The sequence below is a fragment of the Myripristis murdjan genome, chromosome 1 (assembly GCF_902150065.1).
Source record: "Myripristis murdjan chromosome 1, fMyrMur1.1, whole genome shotgun sequence".
NCBI classification, from domain to species: Eukaryota; Metazoa; Chordata; class Actinopteri; order Holocentriformes; family Holocentridae; genus Myripristis; species Myripristis murdjan.
Genome location: NC_043980.1, coordinates 33,970,410 through 33,986,429, shown reverse-complemented (window position 1 = coordinate 33,986,429; position 16,020 = coordinate 33,970,410). Strand labels below are relative to the sequence as shown.

General features: G+C 43.2%; 1 protein-coding gene across 2 annotated transcripts in view; it reads left to right on the top strand.

Annotated features, from left to right (window-relative positions):
• Positions 1-6,242: 6,242 nt before the first annotated feature.
• Positions 6,243-16,020, top strand: part of maml3 (mastermind-like transcriptional coactivator 3) — a 128,158-nt gene continuing 118,380 nt past the window's right edge. For both annotated transcript variants that reach the window (XM_030059287.1, XM_030059280.1), the window contains exon 1: positions 6,243-7,422. In XM_030059287.1, coding sequence (XP_029915147.1) covers positions 7,060-7,422 — 363 coding nt within the window. In that variant the 5' untranslated portion in view covers positions 6,243-7,059. The remainder of the gene's footprint in view (positions 7,423-16,020) is intronic.

Genomic DNA, 16,020 nt, shown 5'->3' with positions numbered 1-16,020 from the left:
TTGCAACAATGATGTAACAATGCACAATGAATCTACTGACATAATTACAACTGAGGTAGTTTGGTGTCTACGCCCACCAAGGCTTTGTGACACCTTAAATGAAGGAAAGCATTTAACAGCCATCGCAGAGAGCTCAGGCTGTAAGTTGTTCCTAAAGGCAAATTTTAAGCATTTTAACTGAACTGTGGCTGTTTCATTGAGTCAAAATCTCCCACTCCCACATACTCACTGCCCACATTCTCAGTATAGTGGCAACAAAAAAAAGTGGAATAAAAATATCACTGTCTCACATCAAAATAGTAAAAAGATCTGTCAATATTCAGCAGCAGCTACTAAAGCAAACTAGAGGGAGGAAGAACGAGGGAGAGAGAGAAACAGAGAGAGAGAGCGAAGGAGAGAGAGAGGAGGGAGGATTGAGTAAAAATGGGTGGAAGCAAGCAATTGGGAATGGTGTTCATTTGTGTTCATTGTGTGTGTGTGTGTGTGTGTGTGTGTGTGTGTGTGTGTGTGTGTGTGTGTGTGTGTGTGTAAAACAACATTCCATTCATACTTTAAGCACTAAGCCGGCCAGACTGGGCAGCAGCACCAGAGCACAAGTTACAGCAACACACACACACACGCACAGACACACATAGCAGAGCCTCTACATGAAATGTGCTCTCTCAGTGCTACATGTAATTGTTTGTGGTGTGCAGAATGGGAGTAGAAAAGGAAGTTAGAGTGATAAAGGGTGAATAATGGCTGCCTGACTAAGGTCAAATATTTGCACATAATTCGTAGTAGTTATTTTAATCCACATGGAGTACAGGATAGATGAGGTGTACTGAGTCGGGACAATTCAACAGTGTTGAGTGAGCTGTAAAACCGACTTTGAAATGCTTCTCTGTGGTTGTCAAAAGTGATAGAACAACAAATTTCTGTGGTGAATTCCAGGTGATTCGCTTTGCGGGAGCTGCTGGAATCCGTTAGCACAGATTAACAGGATAGGAGGCCACTGTGTACATGACTGGCTGACAATGCAGCAATAATTGCAGATCATTTTGAACCAGTTTGTATGAACTTTCCAGTGATAGAATAACAGTAAATAAATAGGTCATGTCACACATTATCAGTCTGGATCTGTCTGTGGTACAGTGTGTGTAAGACAAAATCTCTGTTTGCTTGAGATTGGCTTTTCGGTGATGTTCACGACCAGCCTGTTCCAGCTTTCCAAAGCGCCCGTGTTTACATTCTTCATTCCTCAGTTTTGTTCATTTGTTTCTCTTTGTGAACCGTTCCTGTTTAATTTGGCAGGTGAATGAGCGGTGATTGGACTGGCTATTGCTATTGGATTGATATTCCAATCATGATGTGATGTCGACCCTGACCAGTCAAAACATAGGAGTTGATGTTGGAAAATGCAACGTCACAAGCACACAGTAACACAGTGTGGCAGCTTAGGGGGAAAAAAATGCCGGCTGTGTGGCAAGCATTTGTTAGTAAAAGGGGTTCTATCTCTCCCCATGCCCTCAAGCACTACTGGGACTTGTTGATGGACTGAGTTTTTACAAAGGAAAGGCAAGTTGGCGAGACAGCAAAAGCATCCTTTCTGTAAATAAAAGCTTTTAAAGTGTGTATCGTTTCAGTATGGAATTATATTGTGATGAGATGGTGATTATGACACAGTTCTGCTGTCTAAACTGATAATATTGCGAGCCATTAAAAAACATTCTGACAAAACAAGGCATAATACATTTTAAAGAAAATTTGTTGAAACTTTAGGCTTCTGTTTGACATCACACTGAACAGTTGAACCAATAGGCTGAACACTAATTTGATTATTTAACATGGGATTTTGCATGATTGAGTCTTGTTATGATAGAAACTAATATAAAAACAAATGAGTATCGTGATAGTGATATAAACCACATTGCCCAAGCCAACTGTTCAGAACTTTAAATGCAGTATATTTCTATTACTGGCTTCTACTGATGTTTTGATATTTATATCTTAATCCACCACTGCTACCAGAGTTTCATCCTTTGCACTGTTTGAATATGTTGACACCAAAGCCCTGCCTACAGGCTGAATAATCCAATGAAAAGCCACATCATCCACTCATTTAGCCTTAGGGATACCAGTTGACTTGGCCTCAGGCTAGATACCGGTTCAAGACTCTTCTTAAGATGAGTCACAAGTATGGGTGGGAGTTTGACCATTTGAGTTGTGGAGAGTTGGGACTAACAATAAAGTTCTTGCCTCAAGGAGAAATATTGCATATTGTGTCTCATCCATGCCTGTGTTCTCTGTGATTAGCTCAGTATCCCTGTTTGCATGTGTGCCTACCTCTACTCCAATGGTTCTCAAGCTTTTTAGTGTCAAGGTCCCCAAAAATGATCCACATCAGACTGAGGACATATATTTGATCAGATGTAGTGTCAGGGATCCCCATCTGGTAAGATTTAGTTAGTCCAAAACTGTCTATACTGTAGACTGGCAGATTAACAGTGACGAGTGTGAAACCTATGAAATTAATTAGTCATTCTTTTACATTCTCTCATTGGGTTAACTTCTGGTCAATGAAATAATAATGAAATTAAAATATTCTGGGGACCCCCTGGAACCCCTTTAAGGACCACTGGGGGTCCCCAGACCCCAGGTTGAGAACTGCTGCTCTACTCTGTTGATGAGGCCTGGAAAATAGACCGGAATTCAACCAGGATTACACTCAGCTACCAAATGATCTGCCACACTGTGGAGGTAGCCCTATCATGCACAGAAGTCCTGCCTTAATGTGACAGCAGCTGAACTACTGGTCACATGGTGCGCCTCTTCACCAATTAGCTATTTTGCATGCACAGTCATAAAAGTCACAGGTCAAAAAATCTGAATCCTCAAATATGAATAGTCGACTCTTCATTGTTGACTCCAGAGTCATTGGCTTAGAGCTGACGGGACTTACTGGAGTTAACAGATCTATTTTTTGGTGTGTGTCTTCCACCAGTTCATACTTTCTGGCACCCAGTGCACTGCTTTATACGTGTTTGGGAGGCCAAACAGGTTAAAATAAGCACCAAGAATTATTTACATGACTATCGAACTCGAAGGGTCGATGGAGGCGCCTCTCTGACCCAGAAACAAGAAGAACTAAATCCAGATCTTCCCTGGCCCTACCAAACAAAGAAAAAAAATCCATATGAAAATCCTCATTGTTTCAGGTCTGTCATATGGCAGATGATGAAATAGTCAGAAACAGTGAGGTAACATTTGCTCCTGCCAGTATTGTTGTTGTTTCCATGCTGTTGTCATGTCACAAACATGACTTAAGGCCATTTGCAGGAATAGTTAAGCCTAGTTTCATTTCATTAGGTTAGTTTTGTCATTAGAGTTATATATTTGTTCCTTAAAGTGGTAATCCATGAAATTCTGTTCTGTGTTGATCGCTGTGGTGTTTCTGCAGTGGAGTTCCCAGTCATTACCTGTGAATCAAACCGTGTGGTCAACGATGTGTGTGTTTTTGTTTTTTGTTTTTTTTTTTTGATAATGTTTGAGTTTCTGTCAGTTTCACTCTTTTCCAACCAGCACTAACCAACCAGCTCTTCTTCTGTTTGTTCCAAAAACCTGCTGTTGCTGCCATACAATGCATTGCTTCCTGTAACTGCAGGAGATTTACCCAACACCGGCTGTTTAGGACAGCAAATATAAACGCTTTTGTGAACTGGGCTGAATCATTACTGTGTTGTGTTAGTTTGACAGCGGCAAGACAGACATTTATGTGAAAGTGATGCAGATATGACTTTAAAGCCCACCTTTTGATCTGGTAGAGAGTCTGCATTCAAGAAATATTTCACCTGGCTCCGAAATGTTGTCCCTGAAATGTTGTCCATTTAGGTTTGTTTTGGTAGCCTCACAGTGGGGAGGGCTAGTTGAAAAATATGTGTTGTGCTGCATTGTTTGCCTGTGATATCACAATGGCTTCAATGGCTCTGGAGTGAGATTCCTCACCCGAGAACGTTGACATGAAGAATCTCTGGCTCGGGCTATTACAAGGAGCAGTGCAGAAATGTCATGCAAAGAGGTGCCTTTGAATAGAGGCATATTTGTGGATCAGCCAGATTGTCTAATACGACAAAGTGCCTGTAGATGTATTTAATTAATTGATAGCACTGTGTGTGTGTGTGTGTGTGTGTGTGTGTGTGTGTGTGTGTGTGTGTGTGTGCCTGACTCTCTGTCTTGTGTGGGGTGAATGAGTGTGTGTGTGTGTGTGTGTGTGTGTGTGTGTGTGTGTGTGTGTGTGTGTGCGCGTGTGTGTGGGATAGTTAGAGAGAGACAAGGGAGCACATATGGCCGGAACAGTCGGGGATGGAACTCAGAACTCCCACATGACATGGCAGATAAAAATAAAAAATAGGAGAGAGAGAGAGAGAGAGAGAGAGAGAGAGAGAGAGAGAGAGAGAGAGAGAGAGAGAGGCCCCTACTGTGACATAACATTGAAATAAACCACATGTGATTGTGAGAATATGATTCACAGTGGTGTGTGTGTGCGCGCCTGTGATCATTCTTTCATGTTGACTCAGTGATTGGGAAGAGGACTGTCGCACGCATATGATTCTCACATTCTGCTGGCAATATGACATAAAAGACACATATTGTACGACACCACCTCCAGGTGATTCATTTAGATGTGCCCATGTATGACAACATTATTTTATCTTACAAGGAATGATTAGCCACATGCTCACCACACCATCTATCTCCTCTCCCGTATCCGTCCTGCCTGCTCTATTATGCTCTTATTAAAGTACAAAAACACTTTACCTTTCCTTTTATATCTCATTTTCTCTTATTTCTCATCCAAGGGCCTCTCTCTTATATGATCATTTGTTGCATGCCTTGTTAGGGCAATAAGGTTCTGCATTTCTCTTCCTGCTTGGATCTTTTTATGTTGACAATAAAGGAAGTGAAGTTTTATTCTACAATTCATTCTGGACAAGAGTGCCACCCAAATCGCCTAAAATGTCAAATGTGCAACCCAGTTCTGTTTGCTTATTAAAAAGGATCTGATAACGGCATCAAAACAACAAGTTAAAAGGTGGCTCACAAAAAATGAGTTTACACCATTTCTCCTTTTATGACACAAGTCTCACAAAGTTTGGGAATGACTGTCAGCAGTAATGTTAAAGCACTGTACCTGTTTGTCCATGTGTGCTTTACATTTCCCCCCAGATTCAGCTGATAATAAAACATAAACACACATATTGTATGTTTTACTTGCAAATAACATATTTAAATCAGCATTTATGTAACGATGATTTAAACCCCATGTAACCTGGGGTGTAAACTATTTTGGATTCTAAAAAAAAAAAAAAAAAGTATTTCTGATTCTGACAGTAACACAAACATTTTATATAGCTGTACAGGGTCAAACACTGAGTGCTTCTTGTCACATTTTCACAGTCTTGTGCTATGTGTGTGACAAGTTTCAAGACGATCAGATTTTTATCTCTCTTGTTATCAGCAAAAGTGTTTTTTCACTCCATAAAATGACTTTTTGTACTGTAAGTGGTTTTGTATTATTGTGTGTTTTCGTTTAAGTCACAGAATCCAACCTGAAATCATTTTAATCAGCCATCTGGTACCTATAATGTAACAGACAAGTCTTAGCTAAGCACCATTATCAATGACAACTTATTTTGTGGTCCTTCTATATTAAGGTTTGCTACCTTAATGGTACATACATACATAAAACTGTCAATGTATCATGCACAGTCTCTTGTCAATGTAGCCTCCCTAGCCTGCCATAATCAGTGTCTTAATTCGCCAGAAGGTATAGTCTCGTTTAGTTTATAAGTAATCATTTCCCATTGTCTCATAACCAATGATTACCCACAGAGGTGCAAAGCTCTACTTTTTGCCACTAAGGCTGTAATAATGAGTGTTTGCTTATTTTAACTATTTGTGGAGGTTATTGTAAACCATTATCTACGTCTTTTTTATTTACTGTGTCCCTTTTATTGTCAGTCCTAATGACAAAAAGTAAATCCTCTGTACAGACAGCTTTTATTGACACAAAGGCTCACTTTTTCTGACAGCGAGCGCAGGGAGTTTAGACTGAAGCTCTCCTCTGCCTGGCTGCTGCTGATCCAGGTCGGAGGGGGAGCAGCCAGCTCCGCTGCGGACTCCACTCCGGGTTTTCCGGGTGTCCGTCACCGGGCTCCTCACAGCATCTAGCTGGTTTCTACTCAACTCCTGTCCTGATATCACTCCGCTGGCATGGTGGAGAAGCGGACCTGATTATTGTGATGGTGGCAGGCGGCAGCCGGTGACTAGAGACTTCCTCCACTGCTTCCCCAAACGCGTCTTGCGCCGTCAAGGCTCCCTAACTACCTGCCTACCGGACAACCGAGGGCGCCTGTGCCTGTCTCACCAACTTAACAGCGCCTTCCGCGGGATTTCTTTCAAACCAAAACCATATGAGATGCAAGTTCACTGGGAAACTCCGGAGCCCGTTCGGTTCAGGCAGCAAAACTTTTTCTCAAAGGACAACACGATAAAGCAACGGCGAGTAGTGGGCTGCTGCCGCCGCTCCTTAGCGGCACTGTTTGTGTGTATATGACCGTGGACTGCTAACATTTTACTGCCTGCCTTCATGTTTTGTGCCGAGTTGTCGCTACAAGCGTGGCAGCGGGTTTATTGTTGATTTTTAGTCGCTAACTAACCACGCTTGTCTTGCTCGGCTCTCACTACAGCCAAGTCGGGTGTTACTGTGTGTTCAGGAGCGGTGTGTTTGGAAACAGCACCGAGTGGTCGGGAGCCTCGGAAGGGGGCAAGAAGAAACGGCCACCAGCTATCCCTTCTTCCCGTATGACTCCTCCACCCACAGCCCTTTAAACTCCCCAGTTGTTGCTCAGTTTGTGGCTGCTTTGTCGGCCGTGCCCGTGTCCACTGCCCGGCTGGGACTCTTCTCCAGGGAGGACACAGAGGGACAGGACACTAGGTGGTAGAGGTGGAGGAGGAGGAGGAGGCGGAGGTGAGCCCGACGTGGGAAAAGTTCTTCCAAAATAGCCGCCACTCGGCTCAATGATGGGGGACTTCGCCTCCCCCGCTGCCGGACCCAACGGCAGTATTTGCATCAACAACAGCGGCATGAACCCGGCCGGGAGCGTGGTTCCCGGCGCCGTGGGCATACCTAAGCACAGCACGGTGGTGGAGAGACTGAGGCAGCGGATAGAGGGCTGCCGGAGACACCACGTCAACTGCGAGAACAGATACCAGCAAGCCCACGCCGAGCAGCTGGAGATAGAGCGGAGGGAGACGGTCAGCCTGTACCAGCGGAGCCTGGAGCAGAGGGCCAAGAAGTCGGCCAGCAGCAAGCAGCAGAGCAAGCAGCAGGACCCGGACTCAGCCTCCTCCGCCGAGCAGAGGAATAGCACGCTCATAGCGGTAAGGGCAAGCTCTCAGTCACGGCCAAGACAGTCCTCAGACAACCCCCTCACCCCAACACCTCCCATAACACAGCCCAGTCTGAGCTCCGCAAGTCTAATGTGACCCCCATCCTGTTCCCCTTCCCCTCTAATATCCCTCTGCCCCCCTAAAGCGTCGCCCCGTCAGCTCCACACTAACGTTACACTCTTCCCTGATCGTCCCCTGCTGTGAGAAGTTGTTCAAAACATATTCACCGAGCGCTGGCAATTGCCGTCGAAACACACTTCACTTTTTCAAAACAGGGTGCCAACCAGCCGCCTGTGTTTACAAAGGAACCCCCCGTCCCTCCCCCCTCCCTCCCTCGGGGGGGAAAACAGCCTCCAGTGCTACTGCTTACATTTTGGGAAATGACAAGCTGATATTTGATCTTTCTCAAGATCTACCCAGCTCTGCTTTTGCATGTCTAAAGGAAGACTGAAAAGTTTTTTAAGCCAGTTGTTTGTTCGCTTTCCAGTCTGACAACTTTTAACTAACTTCTTGCGCGTGGCCTTTTTTTGTTTTGCAACTTCTCCTTTGGTGCGCTGTGTGTTTCTGGGTGTACGTCGGTCTTCTGCAGGCGACTTGAACATTGCAACATTTGCTTCCTCGCTCAGCAGCAGCCTGCCCAGTAACCTCTAACATTGTGCCAAAATCAACAGCCAGTCGTCTCGATGTTGCAGACATCTATCATCGCGATCACCTTCTCGCTTCAAATAGCCTGAATTGAAATTTACCTCGGTGGCTGTCAGATTGTCAGATGTTAGGTTTTTTTTGATTTGCGACTTTTAGAGGCACGCTCTTTCGGTCAATAGATCGACCTAAAGATGACTAGGCTGTTATAATCCTATGACAAATTCTGTAATGGGACTGTATGAATATCACAGCAAAACTATAAGCCCCTATTTGAATACTGAAGTGATGCCAAGTCACTGTAAACTTCGGCTACCACTTAGTATTGCAGATACACTTGAAGTCCTCAGGAAAAAAAAAAAAAAAACATTAGCATGATTTATTGTTGGAAAAGGGAGTGTGGGATATATGCAGGATTGTTATTGGGTTTCCTGTGACTGTCTGAGTTGGATCTTGGTTTGCTTTGCACAGAGCGAGTCTAGGTTAGTCTGAAAGTGTGACACTGCTGTGTTTGGCTTTGATATCATATAGGTGAGGGAGATGGAGACTGCTGACAGCCTGTCTCTGTCGGCACTCTCTCCATATGGACAAGCCTCTGTCTCCTTATTAATGACCAGTGACGACATGTCGGGGATGTCGACATTGTTATCCTTTTTGTTGCAGCATTGAGACCTGTCTTCCCCCCACTTTGAAATGCCAAATGAGAATGTCTTTGATGCTCCGCAATCTCCGAGACAATCTCAGTGGTTATTTAAAAGCTATGCGGGCCAGACCAGCTAGAGCTTGAGAGAGTGGCACTGATTTTAATAGTGCAGGACCTCCCAGCGGTCCTTGTGGACATTAAACCTTACCGCCCATTAGATGGTCGGCAACAAATGCTCTGAGAATGTAGGGATTACAGCTTAAAGACACAGCGGCACCTCTCTGCTCTGTCCTGCTCTGCTCCTCATCTCCCAGTCACTGATGGTGATGCCTCATCAGCAAACATGCCATTCAAAAGCTGAAATACCCTGAGCTGAGTGTCAATACCCCTTTTTATTCTACATCGTAAGTGGTAGGTATTGTGGATGCTTGAGTTGTAGAGAGGATTAAAGGAACTGAGAGAAAAGTCTCTGTGTCTCTCTCCCTTCTTTTCTCAGAAGAGCAGAGCTGCAGCTAGATGGCTGTATGTAGTCACTGCAGAAGCAGGCATTCTAGGAAAGCCAGCTATACTGTTGATGTAACTACACCATATGCACATATGCATGCACAAACACCTGAGAGCCCTGATCTGCAGGGGTTATGTTGCAAAGTATTCTTTGAATTGTTCTGTGTTGGAAAGGTGTGCTGTCTAGTTTCACAGTAAGGCTGACTACAATTTCAGCTGTACATATGCATGAGGGCAGACATTCCCATCTCCTGATTCAGGTGCATATTATACATGGCATGTGACATGATATCAGAAGTAAGCTTAAAATTAAATGACCAGTAAGTGAATGACTTAATTGCTTTGACCTTTTGCATGCATCTCACTATTGGTAGCTTCTAATGTCAATCTAGGAGCTGAAGTTAAGTTTGCATATCTCTCATATCTTCAAATAAAGCAGACAGTGTCTTGCTAAGTTTGAAAAAAATATTTTCATTGATTTGAAATGGTGTCATCTAATTGTATGTAGTTACAGTGTAGCTGTAATTTTTTTCAAATGATACATTTTCAATTCTTTGATCTGCATTGTTTTAATGTTAATGTTTGGACCATGTTGTGATCATTTTGTATTAAAACATAGCCTGACAGACAGTGATAGGATTTATTAATGTGGCTCATAAGTGCAGCATTTCCAGCAGGCCATGATTTAGACGTGTGCTTTGCCTACGTTTCAACATCTTTATTTATCTATCAATCATCTAGGTATGGGTAATAGAACATGTTTGCGCTTTTTTTCAGTAACTCTCACAGATCTTGATCTCATAATTGCCTCACTGAAACTTTCTTGAGTGTCAAACGCACCCGGTTCCCTGTGCTGTGGTCTAATCGTTCTCAGACACACCCACATCGAGGCAGGGGCAAGGCTATAATTATGGAAAGTGTGTTTATAGGCTAACTATTAGTGAGAACGAAGACGGAGATACTGGAATTCCGTTGTGTCTTTCCCACCGTTTCTTCGACAGCAGCGTTCTCATCGCTTTGGGGCAAGTTTTAGCAAATATCAGAACAAGAAAAAGAGTAGCCAGGAGTCATGTAATGAATTTGCTTTGAATAGGAATGAATAGGAGACTCAGGATGTCCTCTTCTTAGCGTGGTTCTTTTTACCTCAGTTATACGGTTTTATAGTAATAGGGATTTGTTCTTTTGCATACATGTTTATCTTGACTCATAAGAGACAGGTATCCATAAGAATTCAGCAGGTCAGAATTGGGGTCAGAGGTTAGGAGCGGTTCCCCTGGAGCAGGTAGGCTACAGGTTCAGGGTTTTGGTGAAGATAACATGAATACATGCACAAATCAAACTTGTGACTTTCTGCTGTATTGTCTCTCATTAAACACCATTCTCTTCTGCTTACATTTACCATGTGTCTAACAGTGGCCTAAATTCAGGGTTCAGGCACAACTGGGGCTATCCATATTTAAATATCGATGCATTATTGGAGCTGTCAGTGCTGTAGATGAATTGTTCACCAAACTATATACTAAGACAGTGGTTCTAAATCATTTTGGTGTCAAGGACCCCCAAGCGGATACATATCTGATAAGATTTAGTTATCCCATAACTGTCTATAGTGTAGAGTGGCAGATTAACAGTGAAGAATGTGAAATGTATTACAGAAGAGTCATTCTTATGCATTCTCTCATTGGGCTAACTTCAAGTCAATGAAGTTATGATGAAATTTAAATGTTCCTCCTTTCTCTGAGGGTGACCCGCTGGCTCACCCTCAAGGACCGCTGGGGGTCCCCGCACCCTAGATTGAGAATCACTGTATTAAAGTAATGGTAATAGCATGGTTGAGAAGTCAACAGACAGCCTTCAAGTTACAGGTTAAATGTCTGTAATTACAGTTCTGTCAGGTGTATTTTAAGGCGTGTCTTCGTCTCTCTGTCTATTGCGCGTGCACACACACACACACACACACACACCTCACATTTAATATCAAGGAGTCCTCAGCACTGGCTGGGTATCTGGGAGTGTGCATACTTAAAGTTTGCTTTCAAAAAATCACATAACCTATTAAAATGAATTAATGTGTTGTACACACACTTACAGGGAAAAACAAAACAAAAGCAGCAGTGGTAGAGTCTTACTAATGTGGTATATTTAGATTGAGATCATTGTTGATTAGTGGGTCATGTGTTGATTTTCTACCACTTTAAATGAACATCTTGCGTTTTAAATGGAGCCCCCCACCCCAAGCTATACTTTTCTGTAACAATCAGGAGTTTATCTGACTAACTGCACATTATTTTTCAAGTATGTGTCTATTACGTGTGAAAGGCTAGGGCAGCATCAGTCCACTGAAAGGTCTGTCAGGCGTTACCTAGAAGTATACCTCAGTATAAGATGTTCTTGGTGTTGGATTGATTAAGACAGCTATGCTTCCACCCTCCCTTCAAGTTTTACTCTTTTTTTTGGACAAGAAAGAGCAGTGCAACAGCTCAGCATGAGGTGGAATCTCCTGGTTGTCCCTAACAAGTGGACTGGACCTTTCAACCACTGGAACACCAGTCAGAGAGTAAAACAGATTCTTAGTGGAAAAATCCACTCTGTTTTTTAAAAACTTTCTTCAACCTGCCTTATCTACCTCTACTTCAGTCAGTGACCTTCTACATTTCTTCTGTGCAGCTTCTACACAAGCTGCACAGAAAGGTTGTCAGTGTGTTGGTTATACATGGAGAAAGAAGTCGTGATAGTGACAGCAGAGCAAGAGTTTCTCCAGTCGAGAAAAAGTGAAAAATGTTTTGAGGCTGTTTTGCATTTCGGTTTACTGAGGCTACTGTTGCTGAAAACATTTTCTGTTATCAATCTTTTATTGTAGCTACACTGGAAATAACAGTGTTTACATTTGACCAGTTATCCACCAAAATAAGAGAAATACACCACAGAACAATGAAATGGCCTCATGAATCCATGATCTCTAACAGCTTTTTTTTTTTTTTTTTTTTAAATCAGTGTTAATTGCAATTAAAGTTGATTCCCCCTGCCCCCTTCAACTCTGGACTCACCAGAAACAAAAACAACCCCACCCCCTCCACATCCTCTGCAAAGATATACCATTCCAGCCTTGACACAACTTAATGTTGATAGCCAATATTGGTTTAGTTTCAGTGTATTTTGTTATGTTTTACTCATTTAAACTTTGTTGGTTTTAGTCAAAATTTTGTTGCCAAAACCTTCAGCAATTTTGGTTTATGTAAACCAAGTCTAACCAAGTCTGAGTCATTTTTCTATTTTTTCCCCCCCAGTGCACATTGCTCATTAAGCTATTTGCTAGTGACCTTTGTACATATATTTATCTACATTCCTCATTATAGCTTCGTTTTTGTATCTCGATTTTGTTATTATACTATGCTTCATATTAAAAATAATTTCTGTTCATATATCTATTTTATGCTGCTGCAGAGACACAGGTGCACAGAAACATTTACGTAGGGCGCCCTGGTGGCACACCGGATAAGAGCACGTGCCTGATCGCAGTGTCCTGGGTTCAAATCTGTCCTCAGGCCCTTTGCTGCAAGTCATCCTCTCTCTCTCTCCTGCCTTTCCTGTCTCTCCATACTGTGGCTGTCAAATAAAGCAGAAATGCAAAAAAATAATCTTTAAACAAAGAAACATTTATGTAACATCCAGCTAACATTAGTTAGATCTGTATTATCCGGTGTTTTGCAAACTAATGACTGGATCCCTTCTGAACTCTGAGGTTAGGAGTTAGCAGTGTTTTCATTCATTCATTCGTCTATTTCCGGAATTTTCTTGCTAAGTTTTTCATCTTGTTTACGCCGTGGAAAGGTGTCCTTAACCAGTACTTTGTTGTCATAGCTTTATTCAATAAAAGGAGCACTGCTGGGACTCCAGGCTGGAGAGGGCGGTCTGGTCTGAACAGCAGCGTAACGTGTCACCGGTCACCCTTATTCACAGTTCAGGCATTTATCTGATGTTCCTAACCAGAGTAGCTTCTGAGCGAGCAGGCACGTGTTTTGGTAACACTTTGATGGAAACACACGAGCTGCTGCTGCTGCTGCGATCAAACCCCTGACCTTTCAGTTACAGGAATGGGTCTGTAACCTCCAAAACTTCCAGTCAGATCTGATTGCCTAATCGGTAACAAGTTTGCAGCTGGGAGACTGACATCCACAGCGAGGGGCTCGTTAGTTCCACTAAAACACAGTAGCTCAGGGCACAGTCTGTCTTCGGTTCTCCTCGTTCCTTGGCATCCACCTCGCCAAGGAATGTCTCACACACACACACACACACACACACACACACACGTTTTGCACACACACTCACTGTTGTCCTGCTCAACTCTTGGCAGCAGGGGCCGGAGTGTGGGCGGCTGAGTTTTCATGAATCCGAGGCCTTCCCTCTTCCCTCCCTTCCTCTCCTCTCCTCCCTCCCTCCCTCTGTTCGCCACTTCTCTGCTCTCAGCGTTAGCACAGTGCTAATATAATGTAGATGGTCGTGGTGGGTATGGCATTGTTAATGTCAGCTGGGACTGTTGCCCAGGCACTATATTTAAACCAGTGAGCTGGCACGGAGCTGACACACATACAAACGCAAAACCAAACACGTAGAGATTGTGACGTAGATCTGCAGCCGTGATATCATTCAGGCATGCGGGCTGCGACTCAGACGCAATAACTTCAATGTCTCCGTCTCTCTGCCATTACAGCTCACTTTATTCTCACTTTCAGCACTCTTATATTCCTCCCTCTGCTTATTCTCCCCCCACATCCCTGCTCCGCTACACACACACACACACACACACACACACACACTCACACACATACACACACACACACACACACTGGATGTTTTTGATTTGGGGCAGCTATGACCACATTCCCTTCCACCCACACTTGTTCACATGTTCTACAGGAACACACACATGTTCAGCGCAGACCCGTGAATAGCGAGAGAGCAGTTTTCCCTCCACAGGGTGTTTGAGCGAGGCAAGCCTCAATTTCAGTTGTAAAGCTTCGTTTGCCTGAAACTTGATTTAACTTATATTTTTTTTATTTGAAACTCCAGTAATAGTCTCTCTCTCCTACTCAGACATAAACCTAATTTTTTTTTAGCTTTACATTTGTTTCTGTAGCCTGCTAACCTTAATAGTGTGTGATTTTTAAGTAGGCCTGTATCCATTATTGGCCAACAATCAAGGTCTGTGTTTTCTAACCCATATTTATCCATGCTTGGTGATTTTTACATTTACACATATTCAGCCGTGGCAGCTGCCCAGTACCACCACAGTCTCACTGTTCAGGGTTCGGTGCCTCGCTCACCTTAGTGGTATTCGTTGAAGAGCGTTACCACTTCGGTTTCCCTGTTCAGAGTTTCCCAGGCAGTTTTGGGATTCAAGTCGGATTTCCTCTTCACTTTATTTTATGCTCATTAAAGTGTTACTTAGCTGCCAGTCTTTATACGAACACCTCAGCATGAGAAAGAAGCACGTTCCAAACAAAGTTAGTGCTTAGAGGGCCTAGTCGTACGTTTTTGTTTTGGATTCAGTTCAGAGGCTGGCAATTCTCGCAGATTATTTTTCGGTCGACATTTAATGCTGCTGAGCCCTGTAAGTGTGTGAATGAACTACAATTACCATAATTCATTGCACTTATGACAGAGTGCATCTGTGCTACGTCTGCGCCGATACCAACTAAATGGAGAGACACTTTGAAACATACTCTTGATAATCAGATGGACGTTTAATAGTCTGCTAATGTGGCAGCAGCCATTTGCTTGCACTAGACTGAGAGAGTTTAGAGTAAACTGACAACCTGTGGGAAACACTCAAAGCACAAATAGCTCTACTTTTATTTTGGCTTGTTTGGTGGTGATAGGTTTTTGATCCGGCTTCACTGGAACTGAAGATTGGGTTGTTAGCTCAGTCTTTGGGGCTGTAGAGGCAGTGCCGCATTAGAGAAGCATCTGTGTGGCAGCTCGCATTTTACATAATTGATGCTCGAATGGTGGCAAAACATCTATGTTTCTTCACCACTCCCAGTGAGAAGGGACAAGACATGTACACACACACACACACACACACACACACACACACACACACACACACACACACACACACAGAGTAACAGTTAAATATGGATGAAGTTGTTTTCAGAGGCGCCTAGGCCCACTGGGTTCTTCCTCAACTACACTTGACTGTGAGTGTCTCCAAGTGTGATAGTGTGGTTGTGTGTGTTTGTGTGTGTGTGTGTGTGTGTGTGTTTGAGAGAGAGAGAGAGAGAGTGAGAGTGTAGTTTTTCCAGAAAAACACCTAGACCACTTGTTTGCGCCTATGTGAGTATATGTTGGGTTATTATGGGATATGAGTGATACTTGCCCCAAAAGTAATGACTCGATATCATGAACTGACATCTGTTTCATCATGTAAACTTAACACTTGACATGATGACTTTATATGAAAAATGCCACACACACCAAGATGCTAAATTAAACAGTGCCGCATGTAAGTGCTCGTCATTCTGCTGTTTCTTTTAACTCCTCCTGCAACTTTGGTAATCATTCATTAACTCGGGATCCGGTTCTATTTCTATTTACTTTTGTATTCCATAGTGCCACTGCCTCCGTGGCTTTGCCTTTATCACCAGTTGCATAAAATCCAGGTATTGATGACCTGAAGTTCTGCATGTGCGCATACACACACACTCACAGTGTACTCTGAGGCAGGGGATGCAGACAGTTGACATGAGTCACACTTTCAAAATGTCTGGTTCAATGTGAACGTTTCTGTGTGTCTAAAT